Consider the following 17,624-nt stretch of genomic DNA (forward strand, 5'->3'; position numbering starts at 1 on the left):
CTTTTCATTGGCGTAAATGGATGCAAATAGCTTCAGTTACATAAACTACACCTATGCATATTCTAAATACCGTACATAGATTTACACACAGTATTTAACAAAATAACACATGGAAAAGAAAATAAGATGATACCTTTTTTATTGGACATAACTTAGAATACGCTTTGGTGTGATTGCCTACCACGTGTTAATTTTAGGAACCATATATAGAATCGGTCCCTTTATGTCTATATACCTATGTTGAGAAGTTATAGGATGTGAAAAGAGAACTGAAATAAAAGCCCTAAGACATGTGTGTGTGGGGGGGGGGGGGGGGGGGGGGGGTCCTTTCATCATTCTAGCTCTATAGACTGCTATTGAAGCGAGTTGTTCTTCTACTGATATATCATAAGTATTGTCATACTGGGACAGACCAAAGGTCCACCAAGCCCAGCATCCTGTTTCCAACAGTGGCCAATCCAGGTCACAAGTACCTGGCAGAAAACCCAAATAGTAGCAACATTCCATGTAGGACCCCAAAGAATAGCAAGATTCTAGAATCCTAAGAGTAACAAGATTCTATGTAGAGCTCCAAAGAGTAGCAACATTCCATTCAGAATCCCAAGTACATAAGTACAGAAGTATTGCCATAATGGGAAAGACGAAAGGTCCATCAAGCCCAGTATCCTGTTTCCAACAGTGGCCAATCCAGGTCACAAGTACCTGGCAAGATCCCCAAAATGTACAATACATTTTATGCTGCTTATCCTAGAAATATATCCCTAACACAAACGTTATATAACTTTATAAATGACTAGTAAAAAAGGCCCGTTTCTGACACAAATGAAACGGGCGCTAGCAAGGTTTTCCTCGGAGTGTGTATGTTTGGGAGAGTGTATGTGAGAGTGACTGTTTGAGAGTCAGAGTGAAAGTGTGAGTGTGTGTGAGAGAGAGTGAGTCTGGGTGTGGGTGTGTTTGTGAGAGAGTGTGTGTGTGAGAATGAGAGTGTGTGCAAGTGTGTATGTGAGACACAGTGTGAGAGAGAGTGTGTGTGTGTGGGCGAGAGAGAGAGTGTGTGTGAGACACAGATTCTCTGTTTGAGTGAGTGTATGAGACCAAGCGAGTGTGTGAGTGACTGTGTGGCACATAGAGAGTGAATGTGATACAGTGTGAGACAGAGTGTGTGAGAGTGAGAGTCAGAAAGACATTGTATATCAGAGAGAGAGTGTGAGCCGTGCCCTCCCAATCCATGGCCATCTGTCCCCTGGCCCCTCCATTCATCCTTTTCCAGCAATTCCCCTCTCTCCCTGAGCCCTGCCCTCCCAATCAATGCCCATCCATGCTCCTCTGTCCCCTGCCCCCTCCATTCATCCCTTTCCAGCAATTCCCCTCTCTCCCTGAGCCCTGCCCTCCCAATCCATGGCCATCCATGTTTCTCTGTCACCTGCCCCCTCCATTCATCCCTATCCAGCATTTTCCCTCTCTGCCTGAGGCCTGCCCTGCAATCCATATCCATCCATGCCCATCTGTTCCCTCCATTCATCCCTATCCAGCATTTCCCCTCTCCCTGAGTCCTGCCCTTCCAATCCATGCCCATCCATGCTCCTTTGTCACCTGGCCCCTCCATTCATCCCTATCCAGCAATTGCCCTCTCTCCCTGAGGCCTGCCCTGCAATCCATATCCATCCATGCCCATCTGTCTCCTCTATTCATCCCTAGCCAGCAATTTCCCTCTCTCCCTGAGTCCTGCCCTCCCAATCCATGCTCCTGTCCCCTGCCCCCTCCATTCATCCATTTCCAGCAATTCCCCTCTCTCCCTGAGCCCTACCCTCGCAATCCATGCCCATCCATGCTCCTCTGTCCCCTGCCGCCTCCATTCATCCTTTTCCAGCAAGTCCCCTCTCTCCCTTCCATGACCCCCCCCCCTCGCATCCATGCTCCTCTCTATCCCATGTCCCAGCCTGGCCCGCCCTCTTCTCCTCCCCCCCTTCGCATCCATGCATCGTTTTGGTTTTTTTTTTCTTCTTTTTCAATTTACCTCCGTGGCGTTTCCGGCAGCGAAGCGTCAGGGAAGGAGGCGGCGCTCCCGACGTGTAGCTTTCCCTTCGCTGTGTTCCGCCTTATTTTGAAGGCGGAACACAGCGAAGGGAAGGCTAGACGTCGGGAGCGCCGCCTCCTTCCCTGACGTTTCGCTTCCGGATTTGTTTGTTTTGTAGCGAGGGCGGGGCAGAGACGGCTGGCTGGCTGGCTTGAAGGGAGGCTTCACACCACGAATCCACGAACCCTACAGCTTCAGTGACGTCAGATGGCTTCAGGGCTTCAGGGCTTCACAGAACGTTGTCCTCATTAGAACGTTCACGGTGCGTTTTATTATATTAGATGTTTTTTTCTGTGTGTAACACTTGCTCTGCTTTTCTTCAGCATTTATATTTTTTTGAGGTATGCCACATGTTGTGTTTTTTTTTTTAATGAAGTGAAACTTTTTTTTTTTTTTTAGGTCATCAGATTGGTTTCTCTCTTCCAGTAAGGGGAGGTTTTTTGTTTTTGTGTAGAGAACTAGAAAGGCAGCCTGAATCCAGGTGTGCTCTGAACTGGTCTAGCAAGTCTCAAGGAAAGGAAATCATCAAGTAAGATTAAACTTTACCTTCCTTATCATCCTGCTAGACTGGCCCAAGACTGAGAGGATGTACCAAAGCTTTATCCCTCATGATGGGAGGAAGACAAGGCCCCTCGCAAGACCTGCTCTGCCAAAGGCATTATGGCCCCTGGCTTGGACATAACCTTGGAACACTTTACAAAAGAAAGCACAGACAACTATGTCACCGCTCTGCAGATATCTTCTAGGCGGACTGCCTGACCTTCTGTCCAGGAAGTTGTTTGAGCTCTAGTCGAATGACCTTGCAAACCTACTGGAATCTGCTGGCTGAGAATATAACCTGCTTCTACCTGCAACTTAATCCAAAGGGCAAAGGCTTCGTGGCCGCTTCCCCTTTGCACAGCACAAAACCAAAACAGGATTATAATAATTTATCTCTTGCCACATAAATCCTGTGCAATGCTCAAAGCCAATTTGTTAAGACGAAAAGGTCTTTAAATGATAGTGTGAATAGGAGGAACCCTCTTTATCAGATTAAGCCATAAATGCAGCCTTTAAATGACATTGCCTGCTTAGGCTAGACTTCTTGTCCTTCGATTATCATCGCAGGGAAAACCTCCATTCATTAATATGCAAAAGCGCAATTGTGCTACAGTGAATATTTCAAGTCACTCATATAAAAATACAGTCTACAAAAGCCTGTCTGACTTTCAAAAGGAATTCACCCTCTTCAAGTACCATAAGAGAATTCTGCTCAAAGAGAGGATTGGCTAAGGCTTGAGGAGCAACCCCCCCTTGCAACAGGGGCCAAATCTGCTTAACCACCCAGTGGAGGAGTAGCCTAGTGGTTAGTGCAGCAGACTCTGATCCTGGAGAACTGGATTCGATTCCCACTGCAGCTCCTTGTGACTCTGGGCAAGTTACTTAACTCTCCATTGCCCCTGGTACAAAATAAGTACCTGAATATAATATGTAAAGCGTTTTGAATGTAGTTGGAGAAACCACAGAAAGGCGGTATATAAGTCCCATTCCCTTTCTCCCTTTCCCTAACAATCGACTCATCTGCTTGCACAGTCAAAGAGAGATTGTTAATTGTATTGTGAAGCATGAAAGGGCCACCAGTTGAACTTTCGGGAAATTAAATGCTATGCCCTGATCAAGACCATGCTGTAAAGAGGCCAGAATCGAGGACAGGTCTGTGCACTAATCATTTAATGGTCCGCCAGTTGTGGACATATGCCAAGGAAGCTGAAGGCAGGCGTACATGAAGCAACGCTGCAATAATGGAGATGGACTAGCTTCTCTTGTTTCAAGGGCTGCCTCTCAAGGGCCAAGTAGAAAGCCAAAAGGGATCGACATTTTCCATCAGCAAGGGCCACTTGGAAGCGGAACTGAGGACCCCATCAACAATTAATTGAGGTTCACGTGCTATGGACACCAGAGACCATTTGGAGCTGCCAGGATCACCAGAAAGAGATGTTTTGCCACTTTCCAAAGGGCCAGCATGATCAAGGACCACAGAGGGAAAGCATACAGAGGTTCCATCTCCAGACAGGGCATCAATACCCATTGAACTACATTTCCTTCTGTGACTGGAAACGCTGCAGGCACTTTGCATTCCGGCTGAAAGTCTTAGATCAAACAGAGAGAGCCCCCAACAGTCCAGCAGCATTTGAAGGGCTTAGAGGTTCCACTCCACTTTCTCCTGGATGTAGACAGCATACCCTGAAAATAATAAAAGCCTGATGCATATTGTTTGCCCCTGCAATGGTCTTCATTGACATTGTTCTACTGAAAAAAGCATGTTTCTGAACACAATGTGCCAATGCCCACTTATACGTGACTAGAATGAAGGGTATCTTGAACAAACCCCTGTACCTTATATTGTATGGAAATCCATAGCTCTTAAAGAAATAACACCACAATCATAAAATGTTCATTTAATCTGCTTATGATAATCATGAAAAACAGGAATAACTATAGAAAGCTTGTTGACCCCCCTGTTATTAAGCTGCAGGTACGAAAAGGCATTGTAAGTGACAGCAGATAAAGACCTCAATGGTCCAGCCATTCATTATCAATTCAAAATAAAACCAACAATGAACGTGAAATTATATACTTGATCAAGGTCTGGTTTTGGTGTTTCTGGTGTTTCTTTTTTCACTTGTACATTTTGGCTGCATCTAGCTGAATGTGTTTTTGGACTCCTCGTCCTGAGACTTGTGCTTCGCTAGCACTCCAAGTTCAGCAGAGGACTCGTTTATCGAGCCCTGAAGAAGGCTTTTTCTGCCGAAACACGGACCGTGTAGGGTCCCAATAAACTCTGTTTGGAGCTCTTACTTCTGTGTTTGGGCTGGTCACTTGGACTTGGTTCTCTTCCACCCTGTGTTTGTTTTGCTTGCGTTATTGTGGAAGGAGTGGACCCCCTTTTTCTTATTTGCTTCCTTTGGAGATTCTCGGACATAGCCATAGAAGTTCGATCGGTTCTGTCCTTATGTTTCAACTACTGGAGTTGCCGTCGAAGCCCACTCCAACCTATCCAAATCTGTGTTGCCCTGAAGGCGGAAGAGGTCACTAGACCAGGGCAGTAGTAAGTTAGGGGTTGGAGAGGCTAGCAATCTGCCCGTTTGTCCAGAAATCCGGACAAACGGGCAGATTGGCAAAACCCGCCCGGTTATGTTCTCAAAAAGAGGACATGTCCGGGTAAATCCGGACATATGGTAACCCTAGTTACCACTCCCTCACTACCAGCTATCCCCTTACCTGTACAGGGGTCATTCAGTGTCTAACCCAGTCTGACGCACAGGCCTTCACATTCATTGTAGTAATCCTGAAAATTCAAACGGCCAGGTGGAGCAGCTCTGCCCTAGAACCCACATTTCTCATTGTCTGTTAGGCTTCTGCTATTCCATTAAGCCTCATGGTCTTCCAGGGACACTCAGCAGTGTAACTTCTTGTCCCCTGACAATTCAAGTTTACAGTTGGTTTCCTACCTCTTCTTATTCAGCATCTTTTGGTCTTTGTATGCTTAGGAAAATCCACTTCTTTTTCTTGGGATGAAATCCATTGCACTCTTTTGGTATCCTGCCAGGCTCTTGTGGCCTGGATTGGCCACTGTTGGAAACAGGATACTGGGCTTGATAGCAAAAATGCTTTTGTACTTGTACGCATCTTTTGTTGAAAAGCAAGATTAAGGGGGATTAAAATACCTCAGGATGAGAGTCAGGAAACCAGAACAGGTCTATAATATCCAGTTGGTTTAGCAAGCGTGCCTCAGGCTTCGCGAGTACAGCTAAGAGCCTAATTTACTCAAGGGGTTTCCCCATTTTGGGTCTATGGGAAAAAGCTTAGGACATCAGGCCCTAATCCTAGCTTGCATCAAATGGGTAACATTTTAATTAAATCAATTCAGATTTTATTTCATGAACTCCCTTTGGGATCTTTTTACTAAATCCCAAGCTTACTTATAACTTGTTTCTCACCCTATTAATGATCCCATTTTAATTAACAGTAACTAAATATGCCCATTCCAAGAAATGTAAGGTTTCTTTTGGGGATTCGTAAGAGAGAAAGCTGTTAATTCGCTCAGAGTTCGCGACAATTACCAATGTACTACAGTACAGAGGCCCAAGTCACCTGTATTAGATAAGCAACAAAATAATTCAAAATACCACTGCAAGACCGAATCTCAAAAAGGCAGGGAAATATTCCGATGCTTTGCCTCTTGTGATTCAGGGTTTATGTCCCAACAAATAAGACAGACACTAGAAGAATAGATCAGATGTATAGAATGTTTGTACGTTTGGGAAGCTTGCCAGGTGCCCTTGGCCTGGATTGGCTGCTGTCGTGGACAGGACGCTGGGCTCGATGGACCCTTGGTCTTTTCCCAGTGTGGCATTACTTATGTCCTCTACTTGGCTCACTTTTATTACATAGAGCAGTGATTTAACCTATTGTGATGTCATAGTGGCTCATTCCACCAATAAGAGCCAACCTCATTAGTGATGTCACAATGGCTTGATTGTATAGAATATTTGTACGTTTGGGAAGCTCGCCAGGTGCCCTTGGCCTGGATTGGCCGCTGTCGTGGACAGGATGCTGGGCTCGATGGACCCTTGGTCTTTTCCCAGTATGGCATTACTTATGTACTTATGGAAGGGTCACTGATATCATCTGATTGGATATGGCTCATCAAATATCTCCATTATTAGAATTCTTTGGCTACTATGGTGGTAAAATTTGTTTACGAGTCCAACAGAGATAAGGTGCTGAGATGGTACTTTTTAACACAGGCAAGCTCTGCTCTACGATTCTCATTTCTGTTTCCTGATGTAGCAAGTGTCTTCCAAAAAAGGAAGACGTGATTCCTTATTATGTAGCTCAGGGTTCAGGGTGTCCTTTTTTTTAAATCCCTACAAATGTTTGGTTCCATACAGGAATGTGAAATCTACATTTTTTTTGTCCCCCTCAATTAGCTTTCTTCTTTAATGATAAATGCCCTCGTCTCCCACAGAACTTTTGCCCTGCTACTTCTAGCGGTGCTTCAATGTAAACTGACGTCTTTCAATGTTGTATGATGTACATACTAAACATTTTCCTTGTATATTTACACAGTTGTACAGCTGGGTTTTTCTTTTTTTTTTACTTATGTGCCCCCTCACACTGTGAACTTCAGTTACAAATCTTTTCTCTCTTTTATTGTACCAGGGCTAAATACTAACATCCATCTTTTTGGACATACACGTCCTTCCTTCACATGTCCTTCCTTCTTAAATCAGAGTTGGATATCCATACTTTGATCCCTCCCTAGCCTGTCCACACATCCCCAGACCACACTGCCCTTGCCCTAAGGACATACTGAAGTTTTACATGTCCATATCCCAAGTTTATAACATCGGATTTGGATGGCCATGCAATATGGATCTCTAAATGCTATGCTCATATTAGCCCTCTCCTCAAGTCACTTCACTGGCTCCCTATCCGTTTCTGCATGCAATTCAAACTCCTCTTATTGACTTACAAGTGCATTCACTCTGCAGCTCCTCAGTACCTCTCCACTCTTATCTCTCCCTACAATCCTTCCCCGCCCCCCCCCGAACTCCGTTCATTGGGTATATCTCTCTTTTCTGTACCCTTCTCCTCCACTGCTAACTCCAGACTCCATTCCTGTACCGTACGCTTGGAACAGACTTCCTGAATCAGTATGTCAAGCTCCAGCTCTGGCCGTCTTTAAATCAACAAAATCCTGAGTGGTGTGGAACAGGTGGAGGTGGATCAACTTTTCAATCATTCAAAAAGTACAAAGACCAGGAGACACTCAATAAAATTGCATGGAAATACTTTTAAAACAAAGAGGAGGAAATATTTCTTCACTCAATGAAGAGCTAAGCTCAACACCCTTGCAAAGACAATATCTCATGCGCAACTCTCTGCCATAAATATTAACCCTTTCATCTTTACTGAAAACATAATTAGGCCAGAGAGAGTGATATATACCTTTTCATCTGAATGGCAGAAAATGAAAAATTGCCAGCATAGCCGAAGCTGGAATGCTATTCTGTCTATTTGGCAATTAAAATTGCTCATTTTCAATTCCAGCTGATTTCTGAATGATGACACTCAATGGGAAGACAAGTTTCATGGTGAAAAATGACTTCTCCGTACGAATTAAGGCATGAAATTCTGTGTGTAATTACTTCTGAACACTTCTTGTAGTGCGTGAAATGATATACAATGTAAAGTACGGAAACATCTGTGTGCAGTAAGACAGGGATATAACACCACATGGAGACAGATGTGTTGCAGGTCAAATATTTTCCCATGTTGTTAGTGCGAAAACCCCATTTTGTTTGTTTTTTTGAAAATTTCTCTCATTTCTGGGGCAATTTCCCCAGTAACACTGTTAAGTGACAGAACACGCTATTGACGACACGGTGCAAGAAACAAAATGTCAAGTTTCTTCTTTTTTTCAGGCTAGAAACGACAGGAAACAACATGGGAAGTGTTATTTCAAATGAATGCACCAAACATTAGAGCTTTGTACAGAGTCAGATGCGTCTATAAAATTAACTTGGTTCAGATATATACATTGTAAGAAAAGTTTGTGAAACCTCCAGAACGGTGTGTTTTTAACACAATTTGAACTCATAACATGGTTAGATCCTAATGTAACAGCAAAACGAAGAGTAGGATAATCTGGGTCCTTCAATAACCCAGGGAGACGTATGAAGTCTTTATTATTGGTCAGCAAATGACTCGACACAGCAACCGTGTTTCGGAGCCTGTGCGCCTGCTTCAGGAAGGAGCCAGATTATCCTACTCTTCGTTTTGCTGTACTACTGTAACGTAGGTTTTGAGGGTTCCTCCACCTTCGGCGGTCACTCCTCATCATAGATCCTAACGTAAATCTTGAAAAGAAAGAAAGATTAGTCAACTGAAATAAACTACTCAAGACGAAAAGGATATTTTTGATGACCTATTCAACAATAAATTACATAGCTATTCTTCTGTGAAAAAGTAAGTGAACCCAGATTGTAAGCTCCTTTGAGCAGGGACTGTCCTCTGTGTTAAATTGTACAGCGCTGCGTAACCCTGGTAGCGCTTTAGAAATGTTAAGTAGTAGTAGTTTCCTTAGCAGATTGTCTAATTAGAATCGGGTGATTAAATAATTGGGTAACATAGTAAATGACGGCAGATAAAGACCTGAATGGTCCATCCAGTCTGGCCAACAGTCACACTTATTATCAAGTCATGATTAAACCAATAATGAATGCGATATAAAATACTTGATCATTGTCTCTTGGGCATTTCTGGGACATAGACCATTGAAGTCCGCCTGGCCCTCTCCTTAGTTTCCAACTACTGAAGTTGCTGATGAAGCCCAATCCAGCTCATCTGAATCCGTCTCGTCAATTCTGAGACACAGACTGTTTCGTGAGAAACTACGCTGGCTTCCAGTAAAGTAACGAATTACTTTTAAAATTTGCACCCTGGTCCATAAAATTCTTTATGGTGAAGCCCCAGGTTACATGGATACCCTTATCAATCTGCCATCTAGGAATTCTTGCAGACCATCCCGTTCATATTTAAACCTCCATCATCCTACCTGGCCGGTTAAATAGCGCTGAAGCGCCTAACCACGGCCATTCAGAGGGAGATAACTGGCTATCTCCCACTGAATATCCTGGTACTGGCTATATCATGCGATATAGCCAATTAGGGGCAGAAAATTCAGCGCCAAACCAGCTATGCTGAGCGATCAAAATAAGCCACTTAAAAAGCAGGCTTATCTTTGACCGCTGTTGAAGCTGAATATCGGCATAGCCGGTTAAGTTTTTAGCGGCCAAAATTAACCCGGATATTCAATGCCGGTGGCTAGAAACTGCCCAGCATTAAACATCCAGGTTTAACACCAGCGGTGGACAGCAAACGCATTGCCCAATGCCAGCTGAATATCAGGGGACTAGACCAGGGCTGCCGAGAGAGGGGGGGGGGGCAGGGGGGACAATTCCCTGGGCCCGGGCCTCCAAGGGGGGGGGCCAGCGCTGCAGTTCCCGATCTCACCCGCCCTCGGCTCCGTCGACCGTCCGCCACCGGGCCGGGCCCCCCGCATTAAAATCATCACAGCGCCCCCACCTGTCACCTCCATGACTGAAAGCACAGCAGCGGCAGATCGGATTCGCCTCCCTTCGGGCCTTCCCTCCCTGTGTCCCGCCCTCGTCTGATGTAACTTCCGCGAGGGCGGGACACAGGGAGGGAAGGCCCGAAGGGATGTGAATCCGATCTGTCGCTGCTGCGCTTTCAGTCACGGAGCGAGGTGACAGGCGAGGCGCTGTGATGATTTCAATGCAGGGGGCCCGGCCTGGTTGCGGACAGGGGGGGGGACAGGTGGGGACTGTGGCGCGGCAATGACCTCGGGGGGGGGGGGGGCGTGGGGCGGCCTTGCCCCGGGCCCAGCCCAGTCTTTTGGCTGCCCTGGACTAGACTGCCACTAGGCTATCACTCCTTCATTCTCCACAACTCTGTCTGGGTCATAACCCCAAGATTTTTCTGGTAAAAAGCCATGTTTTGGTGTTTGCACAGTTTCCAGTGGATTGTCTCTCTCTTTACACTGACCTTTTGACATCAGCACATGACACCCAGTGCTTTGTAACTGCTTCCAGTTCAGTCCTACAGAATCTGCGGCTGTGCTACAGTTGTCACCCTCTCATCTTAAGTTCACGTCACGTTCACCATTCCTGCATCAGGTCTGATCCACGTGTGGTTTCTGAAATAACCTCTCTATGTCCCACTATACTTGTGTTATTTCTTGTTTACTGGTCTCAAGTTTTATAGTTTTTTTTTCTCTTGATTTGCAAACTATTTTGATTCTTTTCCTACGTGTGCTGGTCCAAGTTTAATGACTCTGGCTGTTTACTTTCATACTTTGGGTTTTAAATCTATCGATGTTGCCAAGTACGTCTGGAAGACTATGATTATAGCTCTGTGCCGGTTAACTTCATCATTTTTATAAGACCTATACCATCAACACAAATACATACACAGTTTTATACAGACCACCTGGCCAGTCAGGATATCCACAATGAATAAACATGAGAGAGATTTGCATACCAAGAAGGCAGTGCATGCAACTCTCTCATGATAATCATTGCGGCTATCCTGAAAATTCAACAGGCCAGGTGATCTCCGACAACTGGGTTGAAAACCATTGTTATAGACTACCTGGTTGGCATGGAGGAGTTTTCTTGTTGATTACATTCAAAGTTTTTAAGGGACCAATCTATAATTCCAAAGCTGCTTTAGAATATGGGGATTGCAGACATCAGTCAAACAAATGTGTATTTTTTGATCCGGCTCAGTTAACAGCATTTCTTACCTCAAGGCAAAATAGGGGTTCTTAGAACATCTTTGCCCTTTAATTGAAATTGTAACACTGTATAATGCTGGCTGTTATCATTTGTTGCTCTATCTTTGATAATTTTAGTTATATTACACATTCCATTTCTTATCATTTTGTTCCTAACATGTGGACTTGAGCAAGAAATTTCAGTATTTCTCCTGATTTGTATTTTCCTTAAATAAAAGTTGAAATGTATTGCTTTTCAAACAAGCGTTTGCTTGATATAAATTTATTTATTTATTTTATTGCATTTGTATCCCACATTCCCCCACCTATTTGCAGGCTCAATGTGGCTTACATAGATTTGTTGACATTGTCATATCAGGATATTAGATACAGTTAGTCATGTGTAGCGATCAATGAAGGGAAGAGGGAAGAAGGGCGGGAGCGATTATGATAGTTATAGAAGGTGGGATTTCATATTTGAGTAGGTTGGTGAAGTGACTTGGTGAAGTTATCAGTTCTCATTGTAGGCCTTGTTGAAGAAGAATGTTTTCAGAGATTTTCGAAAGATAGTTGTTTCGTTGATTGCTTTCAAGTCTGTGGGTAATGCAAAATCTTAAAAATAAAAATAATAAAAAAAGAATATGGGGAGTGCAAGTTGATTTATGACTTGTGTTATATTACTCTGTGCTACTGAAGCAGTTTTCAATATCAGTGTTGGTCTTCTATAGTTTTCTTTGCCGATCTTTTCTCAGTACTTTGTGCTGACGTCTTGTATTTTCTGCTCATTTGCTCATGTTTTTATCCTACAGAATTGAGTCAGAAAGATATCAGTTTTGCTTAGTTTTCCCGTTAAGAAAGTTGCTTTGACACATTTGTCTCAGCCAAAAGTCATCCCAATATCATTTGAAAAACCCTTCTGTACTCAAATTTGTTCTAGTCACAAATGCAGTAAGGTTTCAAATCATCTACAGTTAAAAGATGAAATATTATTTGGGGGTTAATATAGTTAAATCTATAACCAATGAGGAGTTATATGCATTTGGTGCAGACAAAAAAAGGATTGATAACAAGGAATTTCTCTATAACTGCATAGCAATCAAGTCTACTGGAACGGGTCCTGGGCATACAGCAGTGGTACATTATCCAAAATCCCTAGTCCTGGTCCTGGGGAAAAGGTACAGACATAAGTAGGTTGTATCGTCATACGCATCCCGTAAGCGAGGCTGGTTGAAAGCAACGCTCCCGTCCTTCAGTTATCAATGGCTGTATATCTGCTTTATTCCCGAGTCCCCACATTTTCCTCCTTCTCCGAGTGACGTAGGAGGTACTTGTATTTAGCCTCGCTTTCCCTCCTTCACCCACTGGCACTGATCACCAGTCTTACTGTGCTGGGACTACTTGTCTACAGTTTGGAAGCCAGGAGGTAGACCCGAGAGAAAAAGAAAACCAAGGACGCCCCGTTCACTGCTCCAAAATGCTATTTAGCAAACAGGAGCAAGCAGCGCGACAATACTGTACTTTTTGTGATAGCCCGTGCCATGGCATAAGAACATAAGTATTGCCACACTGGGAAAGACCAAAGGTCCATCGAGCCCAGTATCCTGTTTCCAACAATGGCCAATCCAGGTCACAAACACCTGGCAAGATCCCAAAAAAGTACAAAATATTTTATACTGCTTATCCCAGAAATAGTGGATTTCCCCCAAGTCCATTTAATAACGGTCTATGGACTTTTCCTTTAGGAAGCCGTCCCAACCTTTTTTAAACTTCGCTAAGCTAACCGTCTTTACCACACTCTCTGGCAACGAATTCCAGAGTTTAATTACACGTTGAGTGAAGAAAAGTTTTCTCCGATTCGTTTTAAATTTACTACATTGTAGCTTCATCGCATGCCCCCTAGTCCTAGTTATTTTTGGAAGGCGTGAACAGACGCTTCACATCAGTATATCAAATTTTAAATAAATAGTAAATGCAAACTGCATTACAGCTTGTGTTTTAGAAGCATAGGAGACAATTTTCAAACTTGACTGATGCTAAGTCAACAAGTGCTGATCTTTGGACCAGTTTTCAAAGTGAAAATGTGCATGTACTTCCAGTTAAGAGAGTGGCACAGGTACAAAGTACCCTTGGATACTTGCACCTGCTTTTTCCACGGGTATGTTCTCCATGGATAAATGCAATCTGCATGTATTATTGTGCTCCCCTGACTGAAACACATTCCTGGAACACCTCCTTCTCCGTATGACACAAGGGCATGTGTTGAGGAACAGCATATGGTTAAGCGTGAGCAATTTTCAGAGAACCCTTGTATCCAGGTTCATCAGTATTTTCCTGGGTAAATGGCTTCGACAATTGCATCCACTGAGAATTACTCACCGAGTTATGTTAGCACACCACTAGAAACCTCAGCAAGTGCAAACTAAAACATTTTTAGCATGACATGTTAGTACAAATGCCCATAACATTATTGGGTAAGGTAATACAACTCAGACTATCAACCAAAGCCTCAGAGAAGAAGAGAGGGATATAATAGGTCTTCTCAAAACACCCAGAGACACAGGGTGCCAATGCCACTCCTAGACCCTGTATAAAATGAAAAGTATTTCCGACTTCAGGTCCAAGCTTCTGTGAAAGAGCTGTCACGGAGAAACAAGGGCAAATGCCCACAGAGCTGTGAAGGGAGGCCAGCTTTATCTTCATCCTTGGTCTTCGCTCCCAGTCCTTGAGGGCTGCCAATAGGTCAGGTTTGTCAGGATATACCTAATGAATATCCACGAAAGATTTGCATGCAAATCTCTCTCATGGATATTACTAAAAAACACTGTAGACCAAAGCTTCCTAAAATTAAATCCCATACAGTTTCCCCCAGCTGCTAATAACATCTACACTCATAAACATACCATCAAACAATCACATAAACTCTCTTCTATGACTAAAATAATCTTTCGCTCAATTGGGTTTGATGCCAGTTTTCACCGATGAACAAGTTGGGTTTGATGTCGGCTTTAATTGATAAACGAAAACCGACAAGAGTGCTGTAAGGTTGTATCAACACAATAAGAACACGATTTGGTGGACTTAAGAGTTTACCACTCGACCACCGAAAGAAATAAGGAGTACTAGACTTTGTGGTGGACCAAATATTTAACAAAAATTGGGGTTTGGATGAGCCAGTTACTCATTTGGATAAGTTAATTATTTTGTGGATATGCATTCGATTGGTCGTCACGCATAATGAATAGAGGTTTTATATTTATTAGGATCTATTTACCGCCTTTTTGAAGGAATTCACTCAAGGCGATGTATTTTGCTGTTTACATCTGAGCAATAGAAAGATACGGTGTGAAATTGTAAGAATTATTTTGTTTATTGGAGGATCAGCATTTGCATCTAACTTGTTCCTTCAGAAGAAAGACCAAGTGAGAAATCATTTTAGTAATAGAAAAGAGTTATTAGCGGCTGGGGGAAGCTGTATGGGATTTATGTTTAGGAAAGCTTTTGTCTTTTAGTAAATAAAATTGACTTGAGAATAGTGTTTATAGTTACTTTTTGGGAGAGACAAATATTTGTAAGTCGAGTGAAATTAAGTCACTCATTAAGAAGGGAAGATGGACATTTATTAGAGATATCTTGAAAAACCGGACTGGAAATGAGGGCCAGGGTTCTACATAGAAGCAGCTTTGCCTCCCCTCACGTTCCCTAAGTTACAGCAGGACAGGGCTGTGTGTATCCTAAACCTCCTCTGTGAGGCACCTGTTCAAACTCAGTGCACCCCGTCCAGAATACATCCCAAAAGCAACTGTGGTCACTGCCTGACTCATGCCAAAGTGACTTCTGCAGCTGCTGGAATGGTCAGGTGATGACAGACACACTCCCAGCAGCAGACCCCAGCAAGGACAATGTACAACAGAGGTTCAGATATGTGTCCATCCTCTGGGATCCCTGGAGATTAAAACCCCTCTCTAGGCTTCCTTTCTACACCCCTCCTGGCTACCTTGAACTGAGTTATCAAGAGCATCTGACCGGGATGACCCAAAGAAAACCTACAATTTCCTCAAACTCTCTCCCCTAAAGTTTGGGTGTGTTTTCATTTCACTCAGAGGCTGACAAGTAGCCTAGTGGTTAGTGCAGTGGACTTTGATCCTGGGGAACTGGGTTTGATTCCCACTGCAGCTCCTTGTGACTCTGGGCAAGTCACTTAACCCTCCATTGCCCCTGGTACAAAATTACCTGAATATATGTAAATCGCTTTGAATGTAGTTGCAAAAATCTCAGAAAGGCGGTATATCAAGTCCCATTTCCCTTATGACATCACAATATCAGAAGTGAGCCAAGTATCAGGCAATCAAGCCATTGTGACATCACTGATGAGGTTGGCTCTGATTGGTGGAATGAGTGGAGGAGTAGCCTAGTGGTTAGTGCAGTGGACTTTGATCCTGGGGAACTGAGTTCGATTCCCACTGCAGCTCCTTGTGACTCTGGGCAAGTCACTTAACCCTCCGTTGCCCCTGGTACAAAATAAGTACCTGAATATATATATATATATATTTTTGTTACATTTGTACCCCGCACTTTCCCACTCATGGCAGGCTCAATGCGGCTTACATATTGTATACAGGTACTTATTTGTACCTGGGGCAATGGAGGGTTAAGTGACTTGCCCAGAGTCACAAGGAGCTGCCTGTACCTGAAGTGGGAATCGACTCAGTTCCTCAGTTCCCCAGGACCAAAGTCCACCACCCTAACCACTAGGCCACTCCTCCACACTCCTCCATATATGTAAACCACTTTGAACGTAGTTGCAAAAACCTCAGAAAGGCAGTATATCAAGTCCCATTTCCCTTCCCTGACATGCCAGGCTACCTGCACCTGCCTATTCTAAGGCTTCCAATTTCTATAAGCTTAGTTTAGTGCTTAGAATACTTTTTCTGCAACCATTTACTGACAGAGGGATTGAACTTTCTGGAACAGGCACTGGCCAATTCCCATCCTCCTATTCACACTGTGTGGCTGGCTATACATCAGAGACAGAAATTGCTTGATCTCCTTTTGCTTACTCATCTATCCTTAGTCTTTCTCTTCCCCTCCCCCCTCCCCCAAAAAACGGAGCAACAAGCTGGTAAATAAAATGTGGTTTCACTTCCATCCCAGTAATAGCCTAGTGGTAAAATGATTCAGGCCTCTCCTATAAGCCACAAACAACAAAGAAAACACCCAGGGGAAGGCAGGGTACAGGAAGGTTTGGGACTCACCTATGCAGGCGTCCCTCTGCTGCTCGTAGCCTGCACTGCACACGCATTTTCCGATGGGGACAAGCCACTCCCCTTCAGAGCTACAGTACATTTTGGGGGTGTCTCTTTCCTCAGAGTGCGCCACACATTGTCCCTGCACCTCCACCAGGGAGGAAGAGTCGGCACCAGTCACGGCTTCCGAGAAGGCTGCTAAGTTCCTCACCAAAGCAGGACACTTCTTATAGTAGATCCTGACAGAGATTATAGCGATGCAAGCCCCTACGTCCTGGAAGGCAAGGTAGAAGCCCCGCTTGGCCAGAGGCCCGACTCCCCGCACTTCTGTGTTCAGTCTGAGGCGACGGACCCCCAAGTCTACACCAGTGAAACTCTCGTCTGCGGCGATGGTGTCGATCTTTAGGAACTGGCTCTCTCGGATGCTGCTGCCAAGGTCCCGGTCGGACTCCAGGTAATAGAGGTTGAAGGTCTCCTTGCACGTACCCAGCACACCGGGCATGCTGTTACAGTCCCGCAGTGTGAATTTGATCTCAGCGTACACCCGCCACGCCCCCTCCCTTTGCACCCAGTTTGTCCGCAGCCAGTTGTTCTGGTTAGGAGTCAGGACGTTACACACCTGGTAGGTGTGGATGGGAATGAAACGCTCGTCCATCTCACTGATGGAATCCCACTGCAGAGAAAGAACAGGGAGAGACGGAATGGGAAGAGGAAGGAAGGAATGAAGAACGGACAGAAATGAAAAGGGGGAAAAAAACGCAGGAAGGAAGGAAGAGGAGAAAGAGGAAAAAACAAAAGCAAAAAAAAAAAGGAAAATGGAGATAGAAAGATTACAGGAGAGAAGTAAATATAGGATGTAACAAGGAGAGACAGAGAAGGGAGATGCAGGGAGAGACAGAAAACAAGTTAAAAACGAGAAACTTGATAGCTACAGACCTGAGAACAATTATGCAAAGTTAGG

At 44.2% G+C, this 17,624-nt stretch overlaps 1 protein-coding gene across 1 annotated transcript in view; it reads right to left on the reverse strand.

Moving 5' to 3' along the window:
* The window catches only part of LOC115482471 (ephrin type-A receptor 8-like), a 194,631-nt gene that overhangs the window by 94,674 nt on the left and 82,333 nt on the right, over positions 1-17,624 (reverse strand). Inside the window, exon 3 of the mRNA XM_030222244.1 lies at positions 16,673-17,336. Coding sequence (XP_030078104.1) covers positions 16,673-17,336 — 664 coding nt within the window. The remainder of the gene's footprint in view (positions 1-16,672; positions 17,337-17,624) is intronic.

Source organism: Microcaecilia unicolor, chromosome 13, assembly GCF_901765095.1.
Source record: "Microcaecilia unicolor chromosome 13, aMicUni1.1, whole genome shotgun sequence".
Taxonomy (NCBI): Eukaryota; Metazoa; Chordata; class Amphibia; order Gymnophiona; family Siphonopidae; genus Microcaecilia; species Microcaecilia unicolor.